Source organism: Podarcis liolepis, assembly GCF_965112155.1.
Source record: "Podarcis liolepis genome assembly, chromosome: 2".
NCBI lineage: Eukaryota > Metazoa > Chordata > Lepidosauria > Squamata > Lacertidae > Podarcis > Podarcis liolepis.
Genome location: NC_139555.1, coordinates 123,691,157 through 123,711,187, shown reverse-complemented (window position 1 = coordinate 123,711,187; position 20,031 = coordinate 123,691,157). Strand labels below are relative to the sequence as shown.

At 45.8% G+C, this 20,031-nt stretch overlaps 1 protein-coding gene and 1 long non-coding RNA gene across 2 annotated transcripts in view; one reads left to right on the top strand and one right to left on the bottom strand.

Annotated features, from left to right (window-relative positions):
* The window catches only part of LOC310701082 (uncharacterized protein), a 35,914-nt gene that overhangs the window by 4,558 nt on the left and 11,325 nt on the right, over positions 1–20,031 (top strand). The window contains exons 4-12 of the mRNA XM_083491297.1: positions 2,181–2,263; positions 4,578–4,704; positions 7,255–7,335; positions 9,025–9,349; positions 11,880–12,199; positions 13,097–13,276; positions 14,665–14,920; positions 16,813–17,132; positions 19,054–19,233. Coding sequence (XP_083347423.1) covers positions 2,181–2,263; positions 4,578–4,704; positions 7,255–7,335; positions 9,025–9,349; positions 11,880–12,199; positions 13,097–13,276; positions 14,665–14,920; positions 16,813–17,132; positions 19,054–19,233 — 1,872 coding nt within the window. The remainder of the gene's footprint in view (positions 1–2,180; positions 2,264–4,577; positions 4,705–7,254; positions 7,336–9,024; positions 9,350–11,879; positions 12,200–13,096; positions 13,277–14,664; positions 14,921–16,812; positions 17,133–19,053; positions 19,234–20,031) is intronic.
* LOC310702276 lies at positions 5,426–6,336 on the bottom strand. The gene is made up of 2 exons (XR_014523428.1): positions 5,899–6,336; positions 5,426–5,639 (listed from the first exon to the last, which is right to left on the bottom strand). It is a non-coding gene; the product is annotated as an uncharacterized lncRNA (long non-coding RNA).

Here is a 20,031-nt window from a genome sequence, read left to right as displayed (position 1 = left end):
AGTATAATGTCCTGCTTGGGGTTTGTGTGTGTGTTTTATATGTGAAAGATCAGAGGCAGCTCGGATAAAATGCTATATGATGAAAGGAGCAGGTGGCTGTGCAAGTATGTAGAGCCCAAGTTGTTAGTGGTTCTTCTTAATAAAAATTAGCCCTTCAGTTGAAACGCTGAAGAAAATGGATATGCGACAACCATTGTTGGCATCCGATTGTCTCGAAAAACAATGGAGTGCGCCTCGGGGGGGGGGGGGTTTGAAGTCGAGTTAGCAGCAGATAAGATAGCTGCTTATTTCCTTCACATCTGATGGGAGGGCGTTCCACAGGACAGGCGCCACTACCGAGAAGGCCCTCTGCCTGGTTCCCCGTAACCTCACTTCTTGCAAGGAGGGAACCGCCAGAAAGCCTTTGGGGCAGGACCTCAAAAGGACACTGCAGATTTCAGAAAGTTTTATTTATTTATTATTGAGAAAAGGGCATCCAGAAAAGTTGCAGCGTTTGGGACCTTTTAGCTCAGAGAAAGGGCAAGTAAGAGGTGATAGCTTTATTCAACTATCTCAAAGGCTGTCACATGGGAGATGGAGCAATCTTGTTTTCTTCTGCCCCGGAGGGTAGGACTCGAACCCGTGGCTTGAAGTTACAAGAAAGGAGGTTCCGACTAAACATCAGGAAGACCTTTCTGACAGTAAGAGCTGTTCATTCGTGGAATGGTCTCCCTCCGGAAGTTGTGGTCTCTCCTTCCTTGGAGGTTTTTAAGCGGCGGTTGGATGGCCATCTGTCATGGATGGTTTAGTAGAGATTCCTGCATTGAAGCGGGTTTCTCAAGGTCCGGTTCATGGGCAATCGACGTCCCAGCAGGGGACGTCAGGACCGGGGGCAAGATGGTGGGGTGGGAGCAGGAACGGGGGCCCAGAAGCCAGGAGTCAGGAAGCCAAGAGTCCGAGGGTCAAGAAGGAGGGAGTCATGAAGTCAGGGGTCCGAGGATCAAGAAGCAGGGAGTCAAGAAGCCGAGGTTCAAAGATCAGGAAGCAAGAAGCCCAAGGCAGGAAGCGTGTTGCTGTGGCAAAGAGCTGAAGGGAAATGCTGACCTTCCCAGCTCTTGCTACCAATCGGCCTCACCTGTGCGGCCACACCTTGCCTCTTCAGAACAAACTGAGGAAGGCCCCAGTCCTGCAAAGTCCTATTGGTCACAGGGCCTGGCTCCTGCACGCACACCTGACAGGGTTGGGCTAGATGACCCTCAGGGTCCCTTCCAATTCTGCTATTCTAAGATTATAAGATAAGGGACGCGGGTGGCGCTGTGGGTTAAACCACAGAGCCTAGGACTTGCCAATCGGAAGGTCGGCGGTTCGAATCCCCACGACAGGGTGAGCTCCCGTTGCTTGGTCCCTGCTCCTGCCAAAATAGCAGTTCGAAAGCACGTCAATTGCAAGTAGATAAATAGGTACCGCTCCGGCGGGAAGGTAAATGGCGTTTCCGTGCGCTGCTCTGGTTCGCCAGAAGCGGCTTAGTCATGCTGGCCACATGACCCGGAAGCTGTCTGCGGACAAACGCCGGCTCCCTCGGCCAGTAAAGCGAGATGAGCGCCAAAACCCCAGAGTCAGCCACGACTGGACCTAATGGTCAGGGGTCCCTTTACCTTTTAAGATTATAAGATGAAACATGGCATGGAGAGAGTAGGGGCAGAACCCGGCTTGCCGATCTCCCACAGGCGTCTGGTGGGGCACCGTGAAAACAGGGTGTCTAATTTTCATTCATGTATAAATGTTGTAAACCAGTCCGATATTTTTGAAATGAATAGCGTCATACAGTAGTACCTCGGGTTAAGAACTTAATTCGTTCCGGAGGTCTGTTCTTAACCTGAAACTGTTCTTAACCTGAGGCACTACTTTAGCTAATGGGGCCTCCCGCTGCCACCACGCGATTTCTGTTCTCATCCTGAAGCAAAGTTCATAACCCGAGGTACTATTTCTGGGTTAGCGGAGTCTGTAACCTGAAGCGTCTGTAACCCGAGGTACCACTGTATAAATATTTATCTCAGGAAATATATAAATCAGACCAAATTCTGCAGCCTCTCCTCAGGGGAGTCGTGCCTTAAATTGTGTCCTGCAGCAAACAGGGCTTCTCAGGCAAGCGACGCTGAAAATATCTCCGCTGGTGTGTTTTCTTCTTGTCACCCTGACAGGCAGGGGACAAACATCACTGACGCGTTCCGGATCCTTTCCTCCTTGTGGCGAAGTGGAAAGAGCTGATTTGCACCCAGTGCAGGTAGGGGAAGGATCCACACTGAGTGGAGGTGGTCGTCCCGAGAGGGTTGCTCCTCCCACTTGCCTCAGAGGCGGGGCTATGCAAATAGGTTCCTTCCCTCCTTCAGTGGGAGGAGTCTCCCCCAGTTGAGTCCTGCCTGCTTCAAGGCAATGGGACTTCCTACAGCGCTCAGAATTTTGGGGTTTTACGACATGGCATGTTCAGTTTGAGATGTGTGCCGAGATGTGAGACTCAAGAGTATAACTGCAGCCCCCTGCATTGCGGCGCAAGTCACCTGGTGGGCGCTGACAGTCAAAATGGCACCCCATGCGACGCATGAATAAAATTGCTTTAGAAAAAAACCTTGCAAAAAAAACCAACAACTTGCGACTAGACATTCCGTAACCGAGGTTTAAGGCTCCATTTGGCAAACAGCTTACATATCTGAGTTTCTAACATTGGGCTTATGCTGGAGGGATCCTTACACTAAAAAGTAGGTGGGAGGATGCGTGGTGATGTGGGGTGAATAGGGAATCAGTGAAATTCACCTCTGATCTTCCATGAGTGGGAACCTGGAATGGCCATTCCATGAGCAGAACTACACTCCAGAACCAACCCACAATTAGGACAGAGACACATGAAGTTGAAATTAAATTCCTAGTTTGCCACTTAGATGCCACCTAGGTGTCAAAGGGTATGAGAGCATTATCTGGGCTAGATGATTAGGCTGATGCCACTTACATTAGCTATCCAGTTTCCTAAAACGTCATGCCTTCTCCAAGTATTACCCTTTTGTGTTCCGACTACATTTTGCCCCACTTTTAATAAGAGCATTCCAAACTCACATTATGCCAGCTAGAGATAAAGTGAATTATTTCCTCTGTTATTCACCAGAATATATATCCCTCTTGGGGGATCCTTCTGCAACAGAAGGATGCAAGATCATTGGCCCATTTTGCCCAGCATCCTGTTCTCACGGCGGGAAACCAGATGCATTGTGGGAAACCAGCAAGAGAATCTGAGCACAGCAACTCCTCACTGTGTGGAGTGCTTTGTTTTCCTTCTGTTGGGAACTCTCACAGGGCGCATGGTTCAAACTGTGGAATTTGCTCCCAGTCAGGGACTGGGCTGAGGAGGAGGAGTGGTCCCCATCCTGACCCTTCCAGGGAGGAGGAAGAGGAAGACGGGTTAGATTTACAACAGGGGTTTGAGGGAGGTCACAGATGAGGGGGAAAGTTGGGAAATGATGGGAGAGGCAGAGCAGCAGCAGGCTGATCAGTTGCATTCCAGACCCACCATCTCCCAGAACCCGGCAAGCCTTAAAAGTAGGAGAGCAAAGAGCTCAAAGACAGAGGGCACTTAGCGGCACCCGTAGAGGAGGTGATGATGATGAGTGAGGAAGTGGGAGAGACTGGGGGTGGAGATTCACTCGGGACAACGCCATTATCCAGGAGGCTGGGTTCTATGGCTTTGCAATAAAAAAGGACCATAAGAACCGCCTCTCCTGGTATGCCCTGCGGAGGACCTTAAGGTCCACAAATGACAACATTTTGGAGGTCCCAAGTCGCAAGGTGGTAAGATTCGTCTCAACTAGGGCCAGGGCCTTTTCAGTACTGACCCCAACTTGGTGGAACGCTCTGTCACAAGAGACTAGGGCCCTGCGGCATTTGACATCTTTCCGCAGGGCCTGTAAGACAGAGTTGTTCCGCCTGGCCTTTGGCTTGGAATCAGCTTGATTCCCTCCCCCTCTTTCTTTTTTGCTTTCTCCTTCTGTGTTGGAACTCCTATTTGGGGACTTCCCTGGCTTTTTTATGGCCCATGTAGGACCAGTCTGGATAGCTGGCCTTCGTGAAGACTTGACATTTTCATCCCCCAAAAAAGATTTTGATTGAGTTTCCACTGAAATAAGGCTGCATTTCAATGTTTTAATGTTGTATTTTAATCTTGTTTTTTTAAGCTGTATTTCAATCAATTGTTTTTATATTTGGTGTTAGCCGCACTGAGCCTGGTCTTGGCTGGGGAGCGCGGGGTATAAATAAAATTATTATTATTATTATTATTATTATTATTATTATTATTATTATTATTATTATTATCCATCAAGCTGTTCTTTTGTTTTGTTTTGCTTTTCTGCTATTGCTTTGGTGAATTGTTGTTGTTGTTGTTGTTGTTGTTGTTGCTCTGCCCATCTGACCGGGTTCCCCCAGGCACTCTGGGCAACTTCCAGCGCTATATAGAAATGCCATAAAACACCAGACGTTAAAAACATAGAAAAAGCAAAAAAACAACCTGGGATAATGGTATATATTGCAGTAATTCTTTCTTCTTCTTTTAGGGTCTGGTGTCCTTTGAGGAGGTGGCTGTGATTTTCACGGAGGAGGAGTGGGCGCTGCTGAATCCAGGCCAAAGAGCTCTGTACAAGCAAGTCATGCTGGAGAACTACCAGAACGTGGCCTCTCTGGGTAAGGACCCCATTTCCCCTTTTTGAATAGTCCTCCTGTGATTCTTATAACTTACTGGTTAACTTACAAGAAAGAAGATTCCACCTAAACATTAGGAAGAACTTCCTGACAGTAAGAGCTGTTTGACAGTGGAATTTGCTGCCAAGGAGTGTGGTGGAGTCTCCTACTTTGGAGGTCTTTAAGCAGAGGCTTGACAACCATATGTCAGGAGTGCTCTGATGGTGTTTCCTGCTTGGCAGGGGGTTGGACTCGATGGCCCTTGTGGTCTCTTCCAACTCTATGATTCTATGAAGATGTTTCCAGGGAGGAAGGATGCAGCCAGTGGTCCATTCTGACTAAGCTTCGGCCTCGGGTCTTGCTTCTGGGCTTCCTGATGAGGCATCCCGTTGGCCCCAGGGAGAACAGGATACTGGACTAGACATCTCTATAGCCTGGTCCAGCTTCATCCCTGAGGTGATTCCTTCTGGCCTGGCCAATAAGTCAATGGCTTTTTAAAGTTGTGATGAGGAGTCAGTTCAGAAACCAGATGATGCTTCTTGAGTCTCTTTTGTGTGGGATGTATCATGGCTGAAGCAGTCAAACACAACATTTCCTGTTGCCTAGAGTGGACACACAGGGGAATGTTGCTCCGGACAGGGAGGGCTTCCTGTCATACCTGCTCTGGAGCATCCTCCCCCTGTGTGTGAACAGGTAGATGGGCGTGACCCTACCAGACTCTATAAAAGGGCCAGCCATCTTTGGCTCTTTTGCCATCTTCCTCTCTGCTGGCTCTTAGCCAGCAGCACACGGCTCATTTTTACAAAGGATGGAAGCCACACGGTAGAAAGTCTGAGGCCTAGCTCGGAGACTTCTTTTCTCTACAAATGTAACTGTAACCACAAGATAAAGCCTGTCTTCCGAATACTACTGTGAACTGAATGTAAGTACAGCGGTGCCTCGCAAGACGAAAAGAATTCGTTCTGCGAGTCTTTTCGTCTTGCGATGTTTTTCGTCTTGCGAAGCACGGTCCGTCGCAACTGCGCCTCTTCAAGCGGCTTTTTAAAAAAAAGCGCAAGACGTTTTCGTCTTGCGAAGCAAGCCCATAGGGAAATTCGTCTAGCGAAGCAACGCAAAACCGAAAAAAAACCCTTTCGTCTAGCAAGTTTTTCGTCTTGCGAGGCATTCGTCTTGCGGGGCACCACTGTACGGTCGTACCTTGGAAGTCGAACGGAATCCATTCCGGAAGTCCTTCGACTTCCAAAACGTTCAGAAACCAAAGCACGGCTTCGGATTGGCTACAGGAAGCTCCTGCAGCCAATCGGAAGCAGCGGAAGCCCTGTCGGACATCCGGCTTCCTAAAGAACATTAGAAAAGCGGAACAGTCACTTCCAGGTTTCGATCGTTTGGGAGCTAAAATGTTTGAGAACTAGGCTGTTTGACTTCCAAGTTACGACTGTAAACTTTACTCTTACTTTTAAACAAGACTGCCATGTTGTTGTTATTTTAAGAGGGAAATAAAAAGGGGAAACTTGCCAGGAACAATCCAGACTGGATTGCTTAACTTAAATGATTCTAACGAATCCATCAGCTTGCTTCCAGCAATCTGCAAGGAAATGTGCTCAGCTGCTTGCTCACTAGTGTGAGTGAGGATGGATTATATTAATAATAATAATAGTAATAATAATATTAATTTTTTATTTATACCCCGCCCTTCCTGGTTCAAAAACTGGGCTCAGGGTGGCTAACAACAAATTTAAAACACTTCATTATAAAAGCAGCATAAAATACAGTATAAAAACATGAATAACAATAAAATTCAAAAATCAAAAATCAATTTAGGGGAAATAAGCATTAGATAATCCTCAGAGCTAGCTGGCTGAATTGGTCCTACTTGGGCCAGCGAAGAGGCCAGGGGAGAATTAGCTGTGGGGTTTCAGAGCGGGTAATCTTCATAAAAGTGGAGGGGGAGGGAAGAGAAGAGAAGAGAAGGGAAATAAAAGATCAGGCTGAATTCAAATTAAAGACCAGGCGGAATAGCTCTGCCTTACAGGCCCGGTTGAAGGAGGTTAAATCCTGAAGGGCCCTAGTCTCATGGGGCAGAGCATTCCATCAGGTCGGAGCCATCACTGAAAAGGCCCTGGCCCTGGTGGAGGATAGTCTGACTTCCTTAGGGATTTATTTAATCAATAAATCCTCTCCTACCTTCCTCAACATTCCCATACTTTGGAGGTGGTGGGCTGGTCCAAACAGGAAGTCTGCTCTTCTCTCTGCTAAGGGGAAGGAGAACTGTGCGGGGAACAGAGCTGACTTGTCTTCCTGGGTTCCTGCCTCGCACTGCCAGACGGAGAACTTGAACTCCCAGCTGAGTTTAATGCCTAAATCAGGGCAGAACGAAAGCAAGGCAAGAGGAATAGATACACAGCAAGGCGCAAGCTAAGGTGCCAATCCAACAAGCAACACTCCCACCTCACCTTCCTTTTACTATTTATTTGCTTTTTATTGTTTCTGAATAATTTTGCAGCCACGAGTACCATAAGTAAGAACTTAACATTTCTTCATTGTCCCTCAAAGAAGGGCCTCTGGTGCCCAAATCTGATCTCGTCTCCTTGCTTGAAGAAAAAGAAGACCTGTGTGGCCAGGAGACCTTGACAGGTAGGTCTGTAGATATTTTTCAGTCTGTACATCGGCCAGAAATGATGGGGTGCCCTCATATAGATATAGGCCTGGGGAAATCCATCTGATAACTGAGGGGTTTCAGAGCAAAGCCTGCCTTTTCAAGCCATGGTTTCTAAAAGCCTTGAGTTTTATAGGTGCAACATTTGAAAGCCTTTTTTTTTTTTTGGCGTTGCTTTTAGCAGGGTCTGCAAGAACAGCCAGCATCTTGTGCTTCATATTATGTATATTTTAATTTTATACAGTGGAATCTCAGTTGTCGATCCAGAAGACTGTTCAGCTTTCGAAACGTCTGACAACCGAGGCACAATTGCCAGTTGGCAATTGCAATGGAGAAAATGGAGAAACGCACCTCGGAAGCCATTCAAATTCTGAGGTGCATTCGGAAACAGAAGCATTCACTTCCGGGTTGTCGGCATTCAAAAGCCAAAAAGTTCGACTTCCGAAGCGTTCGACGGTCGAGGTTCCACTGTACTGTAAATAAAGTCAGAGAGCACACACACACAAACATATTTACACACTTAATTATCTAGTGTAAACCGATTTAAGATCTTTCAGATAGCAAGCGATCTACACATGGAATAGATAAATATGTGAGAGTTGAACATTCCCCCAGCCTTTGTGGTCATATCACAGCCCCCATCATCTCCCATTGTCCTGGGGGAGAATAAAGGACAGACAAAAGAGCCAATCAGCTGTGCTGGGGGCTGGATCAAGGCCAGGGGAAAGACCCATTGGTTGGCATTACAAATATTAGCACTTCCTTCGGCTTCCATTTATTGTCAGGCGCAGCTCTCCTAGCAAGCAACTGTCCTGGCTGAACCATTTCCCCCAATTAATTTTCTATGAACTGCAAATCAACCAGCAGGACCTACCGTATTTTTGGCCCTATAGGACGCACCGGCCCATAGGACGCACCTAGTTTTCAGGGGGGGAAATCAAGTAAAAACATATGATCCCCCCCCCCCGCGCATCTCTGGGAGCAGTGGACAGGCTGCATGCAGCCTGTGCGCTACTCCAAGACCTGCTCCCTGCTTTTGTGGGAGGTGACGGAATTCCCCCACCTCCTGCAAAAGCCCGCAGGAGGGAGAAGGGACTGACTCGGCCAGTCAGTCCCTTCTCCCACCTTGGGGAAAAGCCCCCAAGAGCGGTGCGCTCTTTAAAGGGTGCGCTGCTCCTGCAGGCTTTTCTACGAGGTGGGGGAATTCCCCCATCTCCCGCAAAAGCCCACAGGAGGGTTGGAGAGTAGCGGGAAGGCGTCGTGCGCCTTCCTGCTGCCCCCCATCCTCTGGGGCTGGCGATGGGGGAAGCGCTGCTTTCCCCACCGCCAGCCTCAAAGAGCAGACTCTCCTGGCTTCAGCGGAAGGAACGCGAAGCCTCCAGAGCGCAGGCTTCGGAGGCTTCGCATTGCTATTGCTGAAGCCAAGGAGCCTGCATTCGCCCCATAAGACACACACACATTTCCCCTTCATTTTTGGAGGGGAAAAAGTATGTCTTATAGGGCGAAAAATACGGTAATTTGTGGCAGGATTGGCGCCCCCAGCAAGACTTGGAAAGCATGTCCAGACAGAGCCATTTTTATCGTTAGTCTTTACATTATGGAATTGTCCGCCCTTCATTCTGTTTCCTCCTTTGCACTCATGTCCAGTTTCTCTCTTTGTCTTTCAGCTGGGGATGTTTGGGAGACGGACAGCGAAAGCAAAGCCCCTCCGGCATCCGAGGAAGGCAAGAATGGCCCAGAAACCGATGTTGGGCCTCAAGGGGCAGCGAAGGAACAGGAAGGAAATAAAACCAAAGAGAAGAAGACGAAACCTGCTGCTCTCTTGGATAGCGACTGCTATGAAGTTCCGGTCCACCCCAAAACTCGTAGGAGGCAGAGGAAGAAAGAGTGCCCCGCCTGTGGGAAAAGATTTGCTCGTAATTCAACGCTCAACGGCTACACAAAAAGCCGAATAGGAGAGATACCATGTCTGGAGTGTGGGAGCAGGCTCAGGTCAGGTTTTCCTTCTAGCGATGCTCAAATGATTCGTTTCCAGTGGTTATTTTATGTAGATTTGTGGATCAAGCTTTATCTTCTCTCAGGTGGAGCTGCTGAAGGTAACGGTGGTTTCTATGCAGTTTATAATACAGTGGTGCCTCGCAAGACGAAATTAATCCGTTCCACGAGTCTCTTCGTCTAGCGGTTTTTTCGTCTTGCGAAGCAACCCTATTAGCGGATTAGCGCTATTAGCGGTTTAGCGGCTATTAAAGGCTTAGCGGATTAGCGGCTAAAAGGCTATTAGCGACTTAGAAAAAGGGGGGGAAGCGGGGAGAAATCGGAACACTCGCAAGACGTTTTCGTCTTGCAAAGCAAGCCCATAGGGAAAATCGTCTTGCGAAGCAGCTCAAAAATGGAAAACCCTTTCGTCTAGCGGGTTTTCCGTCTTGCGAGGCATTCGTCTTGCGGGGCACCACTGTACAGTCATACCTCATGTTACTTTTGCTTCATGTTACGTTTTTTCAGGTTGCGTCCCGCAGTGACCCGGAAGTACTGGAAAGGGTTACTTCCGGGTTTCGCCGCTCACTCATGCGCAGAAGCGCTAAATCGCGCTTCATGCATGCGCCAAATTGCGGCGCGCACCTGCGCCGATACGGCGCTTCAGGTTGCAGGCTTTTCATGTTGCGAATGGGCATCAGGAACGGATCCGTTCACAACCAGAGGTACCACTGTATAAGTCAATCTGTGGTTGGGTTTTTTAATACAACCTCCCCCCCACCTTAAAACACACACATCATATTGGGAGTATAGGCAAAAGCATGTATCATACGGATAAATATGCACAAGGCTGTGAGTCATGCACATCTTCCATAATATATGCATTATTATTATTATTACTACTACTACTACTACTACTACTACTACAATTAATGTATTCATGGCCTTCTGAACTGTCTCTTAGCAATGTACCCTACTCTCCAACATTTCTCTAATGAAAATAGAGATGTCCTATTCCATCATCATCATAATTTTATTATTTATACCCCGCCCATCTAACTGGGTTGCCCCAGTCACTTTGGGCGGCTTCCAACAAATTAAGACACAGTAAGACATCATCATCAACAACAACAACAACGCTCATCTGACTGGGTTTCCCCAGCAACACTGGGCAGCTCCCAACAGAATATTGAAAACATGATAAAACATCAAACATTAAAAGCTTCCCTAAGCAGGGCTGCCTTCAGATGTCTTCTAAAAGTCAGATAGTTGTTTATTGCCTTGACATCTGATGGGAGTGCATTCCACAGGGCATGTGCCACTACCAAGAAGGCCCTCTGCCTGGTTCCATGCAACCTCACATCTCGCAGTGAGGGAACCGCCAGAAGGTCCTCAGAGGAGGACCTCAGTGTCTGGGCTGAATGATCGGGGTGGAGATGCTCCTTCAAACATTAAAAACTTCCCTATACAGAGAAACAATGTTTTGCAAACAATATATAGCAATAACAGAACAGAACAGAACATAAACCATATAGAATAGTTAACACATCATCAGTAAAAAAATTACAGTCTATAAGACACTACAGTCATACCTCGGGTTACAGATGCTTCGGGTTGCACAATTTTGGGTTGCGCACCGCGCCGAACCTGGAAGTACCAGAAGTGCTGAATCGTGACCCGCACGTGCACAGATGTGCCGCGGCAGGTTGCGAACGCTGCGGGTTGCGAACATGCTTCCCGCACAGATCACGTTCGCAACCCAAGCATCTACTGTATTAGCAAAACAACTTAAAAAACCAGCAAAGCAGCACAATTACAACAAAATTTATATCATGGGATTCACAAAGCACTATAGCATTCATAAGCTGTAAAACAATCTTAACAATTATAACAAAAGAGTGACCAAAAAATAAACTAAGCACTGTTGAATTCATACACGAACTCTTTTCAGCCCTTGTGACTCAGCCATGTTGTTTAGTCGTTTAGTCGTGTCCACCTCTTTGTGACCCCCTGGACCAGAGCACGCCAGGCACTCCTGTCTTCCACTGTCTCCCGCAGTTTCGTCAAACTCATGCTGGTAGCTTTGAGAACACTATCCAGCCATCTCATCCTCTGCCGTCCCCTTCTCCTTGTGCCCTCCATCTTTCCCAACATCAGGGTCTTTTCCAGGGAGTCTTCTCTTCTCATGAGGTGGCCAAAGTCTTGGAGCCTCAGCTTCAGGATCTGTCCTTCCAGTGAGCACTCAGGGCTGATTTCCTTCAGAATGGAGAGGTTTGATCTTCTTGCAGCCCATGGGACTCTCAAGAGTCTCCTCCAGCACCATAATTCAAAAGCATCAATTCTTCGGCGATCAGTTCTCACTTCCATACATCACTACTGGGAAAACCATAGCTTTAACTATACGGACCTTTGTTGGCAAGGTTGTCTTCGCTACCTGCACAAAGGTGAACTGAGCAGGTGCCACAAACTAGCTAGTCTTGCAAGGGGGTTTATCGCGTTTGTTTATTGCATAACAACCACAGTTTCTCACTCTTGCCCATTGCCGTAGGTGGACGAGAGAGGAGACCCAGAAAATGCTCTGCATAATAGCGCACAGCCCCGGCATTAAGGTGTTCATGAGCAGCAGTTCAGCTACCAACGAAAGATACTGGAGAGCCTTGCAAATTGATATGCTTGCTGAAGGATACGTCCGGTCCACCTGCCAGCTGCGTGCCAAATGGAAGCGCCTGAAGATCGACTTCTTCAACCAGGGCTTAAAGGCGGCTGACGGGGACGTCAGGGTGAGGCACCCGCCTCCCTTCTATAAAGAAGTGACTTCCATCTGGCTTGCAGCTGGGAAGCCCCCATTCGGGGAACGGAAAAAGCCTGGTAAGTTTTTTAAAGGGGGGAACCTGATTTGCAGGGTTCCCCCCATTTTTGCCAATTATTTTGTATTAATTTTCCATATATTTAACAAATTAATTCAAATTTAACACAAATTTGAAAGTTGACTATCCACCCCCCTTTCAAGATGTTTCTTTTCAGCCCCCCCCTTTGCTGCTCATAATGAAGTACCGTATTTTTTGCTCTATAAGACTCACTTTTTCCCTCTTAAAAAGTAAGGGGAAATGCGTGTGCGTCTTATGGAGCGAATGCAGGCTGCGCAGCTATCCCAAAAACCAGAACAGCAAGAGGGATTGCTGCTTTCACTGCACAGCAATCCCTCTTGCTGTTCTGGCTTCTGAGATTCAGAATATTTTTTTTTCTTGTTTTCCTCCTCCAAAAACTAGGTGCGTCTTGTGGTCTGGTGCGTCTTATAGAGCAAAAAATACGGTACTTTTTACTTCTAATACTTTCCCCTGCGTTCTATTACCATTGACTGTGCTTGTTCGATTCCTGCTTAGACTTTTATCTATCTTCCCAGTTAATCAAGTAATCATCTTTTATCCATCCATATAAATCATTAATCTTAGTTTTAAATCATATTTCCTCCAATGCAACATTCACCACGTCTTTATGCGTTCGCAACAGTATAATTAATAATTCTAATTACAGTGGAACCTCGGTTGTTGAACGTAATCCGTTCCGGAAGACCGTTTGACTTCCGAAAACTTCGACAACCAAGGTGTTATATGCAGTCCTCTAACCCAAACAAACCTTCATCTCATCCATATTCCTCATCCCAGTATCTTACCTTTCTGTTCTCTGCTGGAATCTGTAAACGGTTGATTTGGCTTGTTCACTGATTTGACGTTCCACTCATTCTGGATTCTCTCTCAATTTCAGTGGTGGATGTGTGGGAGACGGACAATGAAAGCAATTCCACAAATGGGGAGCCGCCGTTCAGAAGGCCCTGTCACTGGGCAGCGCCAGCCGGGCAGCAGACAGAAGCAGCCCCACCAGCAAGACCTCCCTTACCAACTGTAGGCTCTGAGATCAGTGATACCCAGAGAGTCGCTCCTTTGGGTACTTGGGTCCCAAAATACTTACTTGTTTTATTTAAGAATCTACAGGCCGAATAAAATGCCGAAACGGCAGAACTGACAGGAAAGCTCAGGAACAAAATCTTCAATAAAGAAAGGGGGAAATTTATGATTTATTTAGGGGGCCACTGTAAGCAGACGAAAACATTAGCAGGGTTTTGATAACACTTGTGATGTAGCAAATATCATGGACAATATGGAGAAGTATTATGAAATAATATGCAGTAGAAAAGGTTGACAGGGTGTTTAACTAGTAAACCCTCAGGGTCCTTTCCATCTCCACAATTCTGGTTTTACATTGAAATTGAAATACTTTATTGTACAACATGTATACAGTGAGATTACACGAGCACCCCCCACTCAGCTCTCTTAGTCTTAATTCCCCTCGTTTACTTACGCACACCCACCAAACCCGAAAGTCAGTTGCCCTGTTGTTATCTTTTCATTCAGCAGCCTAACAGCCCAGGGATAGAAGCTGTTCTTTACCCTGTTGGTGCGACTAATCATGCTTCTATATCTTCTGCCTGAGGGCAAGAGATCAAGAAAGTGCGGGCCAGGGTGTGAATCATCCCTGAGAATTTTCCTCACTGTCCTGAGGCAACGTTCTTCCGCTATTTCATCCAGTGGATTCACGGGACAGCCCATAATATCTTGTGCTGTATTCACCACCCTCCGTAGGCACTTCCTATCAGTTGATGTCAAACCAGCGTCCCACACCGTGATGCAGTATGAAAGGACACTTTCTATTGTGGACCAGTAGAAGGAGATCATCAGATGTTGATGGACATTGTTCTTTCACAATATTCTGAGGAGATGGAGTCTCTGTTGTTATCTCTATGATAATCATAAGAGTAATCTATCATTGAAATTCTACTGGATGATCCAAAGCAGATTCCAATGTATAGTTAGCAGAGTAAAAACTTGCAGGATTCCAAAAAATTATGCAAACAAGCATAATGTTCACAAATCCAATACATTTAGGATTGGCACTGTCCACAATAAACCCAGTTGCAGCAGAATTAACTTAAACTTACAATAACTTCTTATAAAACTAAACCTTAACACTAAGCATACTTAGCGTTCCACACCAGAAGGAAAAGAGAGAGAACGAGAAAATGTACAACCCAGGTTCTTTCTGGCCTTATCATTATAGCCAGCATGCCCTTTTCTGAAAGAAATAACAGACCCAGTTTAAGCCAGCTTCTCTGAAGGAATAACCCAAACATCATGAAGTTTCTTTCACACAGAGAATCTTCCAGAACCTCCTTGTATGAATTAGAATAGAAAAGATCTCTACACATCAGATCACTACTTTCTGCACCAAGAAATACAAACTGACATAATCTTCACATTTTCTCTTTGATTTTTCAGGAGGGGATGTCTGGGAGACAGACAACGAAACCAAAGCGCACCCAGTGTTTGGGGAAGGCAATAAGTGTCCCGACACAGAGGACGACGCGTGGAATCAGGATGGATTGAAGAAGCAGGAGGGAAGTAAAAACAGTGAGAGGAGTCATGAGCCCCTTTCGTGCCCAGACGGCAACTTATGTGAAATTGCGGCGCAGTTACGAGCCCAAAGCAACCTTCGGAGAGATGGGAGGAAAGAGTGCCCTGCCTGTGGGAAAAGGTTTGCCTGTAAATCAGCACGTTGATACCCATATGGAAAACCTTTGACAGGGAGCCTACAAAGAGAACAGGCCATTTGCAGATTAGAGAACAAACGACACAGAGAGACTTCTGAAGGTTGTTTCTGTCTAAATCAGCAGTTCCTCAACCTGTGGGTCCCCAGATGATGTTGGACTACAACTCCCATCATCCCTGAGCTCTGGCCTTGCTAGCGAGGGGTGATGGGAGTTGTAGATGCTGGTCTAGATGAAGCAGTTGGCTTGTAACTCCCCCTTCACTCGCCCTCTGTGTCAGTCCCCTCCTTCTGTCTACGGCAAGCTCCAAGGGACCCTCGCAGTTAGGGCTGCCATATGTCCTCTTTTTCCAGGACATGTCCTCTTTTTCAGATCTGGTTGCCATTTTCCCTCTTTTTCCAGGATTAAAATTTCTTTTTAAAAATTTGGCAAAATGTCCAGGGGGGGAGGGGAGTTGTTTGGTTTTTTTGTAACTCAAGAAAAATTGTCTAGTGCATCAGGCTCAATTCTAAGGCACCTGGCTAAGCTAATCTGCAGCAGAGAATCACAACAGAGCAACACCTTAAACTAACTATATCCTGTATAAATCCCTTCTTTTGTGGCTGAACTGAAAGGATGCTGGCTCAGCTACAAGATCTTTGAGAAGGAGTCTGGGAGGGCAGGAGTTCACATCCCCCTGCCCTTAAGGAGAGTCCATAAAGGTAAAGGGACCCCTGACCATTAGGTCCAGTCGTGGCCAACTCTGGGGTTGCGACGCTCATCTCGCTTTATTGGCTGAGGGAGCCGGCATACAGCTTCTGGGTCATGTGGCCAGCATGACTAAGCCGCTTCTGGCGAACCAGAGCAGCGCACGGAAACACTGTTTACCTTCCTACCGGAGCAGTACCTATTTATCTACTTGCATTTTGACGTGCTTTCGAACTGCTAGGTTGCCAGGAGCAGGGACCGAGCAACGGGAGCTCACCCCATCGTGGAGATTCGAACCACCGACCTTCTGATCGGCAAGCCCTAGGCTCTGTGGTTTAACCCACAGCGCCACCCGCGAGAGTCCATATGTACATCTTAAACGGCTTAATAAATTGTTTTGTGCACAATTGGCTTCCTGCAGCCAATCAGAAACCGCACTTTGGTTTTCGAACGTTTTGGAAGTCAAACACACTTCCGGAACGGATTCCGTTCGACTTCCAATGTACAACTGTATATATTATGTGGTTTTATATTTTGAATTTGTTCTCTGAACTGCCCTGAGACCTCCAGGTTTTGGGCGGTATATAAATTCTATTAACAACAACAACATCAAACTGGACTCCTCAAACCAGCTAGTTGTTTGTTTGTTTGTTTTTAAATATTTATTAGATTTTCCAATTTTTTACAAACAAAAAGAAAAAAAGCAAACATAAAAACATTAAAAACACATAAATTTCACAACTTATTTTCTCATAACTTATTTCCCGGACCTCCTCATACCTCCCCTTCTTGTATATCCAGTTCAAGTTATTTATACAGCAAATCCTTATCTCAAAGCATTACAGCTTAAAAAGAAAAAAAGAAACACCTTATTTTCTCTCCAACATCTTAGATTATTATAACTTTAAATTCTTGCTTACAAAAAGAAAACCATTTTATCATAATTACAGCTTGAAACCACTTAATTTCAATCCAACATCATTCAACATTCCTTAATTTTACAATATTTTTGTAAATAGTCCTTAAATTTTTTCCAGTCTTCTTCTGCCGACTCTTCTCCCTGGTCACGGATTCTGCTAGTCATTTCTGCCAGTCCCATACAGTCAATCCAGCTAGTTTTGTTAGGGAGAGAGAGAGAGCTTTTCCTGCCGCCTTGCTGTATACAATGCCTCACTCTTGCACGTTGCCGTAGGTGGACCAGAGATGAAACCCAAAAGATGCTCTCTATAATAGCTCAGAGCGCCGGCACCAAGGTGTTTATGAGCAGTAGCACGGCTACCAACGAGAAGTACTGGAAGTCCTTGCAGGACAGCATGCATGCCCTGGGATACTCGAGATCCACCTGCCAGCTCCGTGCAAAGTGGAAACGCCTGAAGATCGACTTTTTCAATCGGGGAATCAAGGCAGCGTGTGGACAAATTCGAGTCAAGCATCCTCCTGCCTTCTACAAGGAATTAACTGCAATCTGGATCGCGGCAGGGAAGCCGCCTTTCGGGGAACGCAGAAAGCCTGGTAGGTTTTTTTTAAGGAAAATCCTTACTATTTGCAGGATGTTCTGTTTCTGGGTGTCATTTCCTCCCCATATTTCTCTCTTTTTTATTATATTTTTATTGATTTTTACATATAATTTCCAATAATATAACATATTTTCTTATCTTATACAATGTTTTGGACTTTCATTAACCACATATGAAGATTTTTCAATCTTTATCACTTAATCTACATTTCATTAATTTCCTTATTACTTTTAATAATCCTTAACTAATAATTCTCTTCATAATCTTCTCTGCAATATTTCGCATAGTCCTCCTTACAGAACTGTCATGTCATAAAAAGATCCTTCTTTTTCTTTACATTTCCAACATTTATTACTCGATTGTACATTTTAGCTAATTTCACTGGTGTAATATACCATCTGTACATCGTTTTCATCACATTTTCTTTCAAGGCATTGCATACTGTAAATTTTAATCCTTCTTTCCACAGTTTTCCCCAGTCTTTTAACTGTATGTTATACCCAAAATCCTTGGCCCAATGTAGTTTTCCCCCATATTTCTCATTCCAGCATTCCGCCTTTCCCCCCCGCAAGCCTATAAGCTCCTACAAGACTACAGAACTTTAGTTGTGGTTCATGCATTGCAGGGGGTTGGACTAGATGACCCTTGGGGTCGCTTTCTAGTCCAATTCTATGATTCTCATGACCCAGGTTGTTTATCTAGGGCAGCCTTCGCCAATCTGGGGTCGATGGGAGTTGTAGTTCAATAGATATAACAACACTGAAATACAAGATGTGATTGGAAAGTTTGGTGAATGGTCACAGAAATCGGACAGCGAGAAATATTCGAACATACAATCGGCATCGGAAACCCATGAAATGCTCACAATTGTGTACAGAGATGAAACTGTAAGTCAAAAGCCCGCGTATGAGTGGTTTAAGCCTTTCATGTCGGGGTCACCAGATGTTGGGTTGAAATCACGACAGACGAGTAGCAAGTGTCATCTGGGAGGCATCTCTGGAGCAAACCCCGAGAAGACTCTTTTATTGAATATTACAACATTGCCACAGGTGCGCTCGTTGCTGATTGGTTAACATGAATACAATGTAAGGGCATTAATCATGAAGGTTGGGAAAGGGAACACATAGTTACTAATGATTGATATTGCATGACTTGAAAGAACATAACAATCGCAGTCCGTAGATGTGGTCAACAATGCATTAAGAACAGGTCAAGGTACACTGTTTCATGAACTCAATGGGAACTGTTCAGAACATTCTCAGACTCATGTGCAGAGGCAAAAACTTCCCTTCACGGCAAACCATCGAAGATGACCCTCAGTCTGGCAGACCATCGACAAGCAGCAAATGTTGTGAGTTATTGTTGTGGGATTGGCGTTTGTCCATCCAAATGATGGCGGAAGAATTGCATATTCCGTGTGAAACAGCTACTGAGGTTAGTGGGTTGTCCCACCCTCCATATTCTCCCGATCTGGCCCCACCAGATTTCTTTCTTTTTCCAAAACTGAAATCTGCACTGAAAGGGCATAGATTTTCCAACATGTCACACGTCTAAGCTGCTGTGAAGAGGGAACTGAAAGCAGTATGAAAAGAGGACTTTGCCAGAAGTTTCCAACAGTTCTACAAACGTCAACGGTGCATTGTATCTAAGGGGGTCTATTTGAAGGCCTGTAAGCTATGTATGTTTGAACATTTCTCACTGTCCGATTTCTGTAACAACGTTGAGGAAAGCCAGATAGCAAAGGTGATGTAGAAAGAAGACCATCACCTGCTCCATGCGAAGATCTATCTATACCAGGTATGGGGAAGCTTTAGCCCACCAAGAGCGCTTTCCCCGGTTTCCAGAAACCAGTATTCAGAAAGCCTTAAGGCCTCCAACCGTGTTTCCACTCATTTCGGTTTCTCTCTCAATTTCAGTGGTGGATGTGTGCGAGACGGACAACGAAAGCAATTCCACAAATGGGGAGCTACCCCCAATAAGGCCCTGCGACAGGCCAGCGACCACTAAGCAGCAGCTCAAAGAGGCACCAGCCACCAGGCTTCCCCTGCGGATCGTGGGACCCGAGGTGGTTGATACCGGCGGAGTCGCCCCTTTAGGTACGCCAGTCCCAAGCCATATTTATTTGTGCGTTTTGCTTAAATGTTTGCAGGCTGCGCTTTTGTGTAAAATGCCATCCGGCGGAATGCAATCTAAAAAGACAGTGCTGTGGTAACAACAGTAAAAGCATCAAACACATCAGTAGAAGTGGTAGTCTGCAATTATTTTGGAATCCCCACTGTTCTGTTACAATACGATAATCTTTATTGTCATTGTCCCATACAGAACAACGTAATTGAAAAAATCTACATCAGACATTCAAAAACCAACAAGCGTGCTATCCCAGCTATCCCAGCCTGGTTAGCCCCCTAAAAACTCTGATACCCCATAATTAAATACAATATACTCCCACAGAGACTACCTTACACTGCGTTTAAAACCAAAATCGCATTTGGATAGAAACTGTTTCTCATGCGGCTAGTCGTAGTCTTTATAACCCTGTAGCTTCTTCCAGAAGGCAGAAGCTAAAAGAGATCATTTCCGGGGTGCGCACTATTCTGCGCTATCTTCAGCTTTCTTATGGCACCTGGAAGCGTAGATTTGATCCAAGGTGGGAAGAGTGCACCCAATTATTCTCTCCACTGTCTTTACAACCCTGGACAGCATTGTTTTTTCCCCTGACCGTGTTCTTACGTTTCCTACTCGCTTTTTTAATCTTTCGTGGAATAACAAACTGGTTTGATGTTGATGCTGCTGCTGCTGCTGCTGTTGTAAATTTTTATTGAATTTTCAAAAGTTTAACCTATGTACTTCCATACGTAGAAGATTTGTATTTTCCCAACTTCCCATGGTATTTT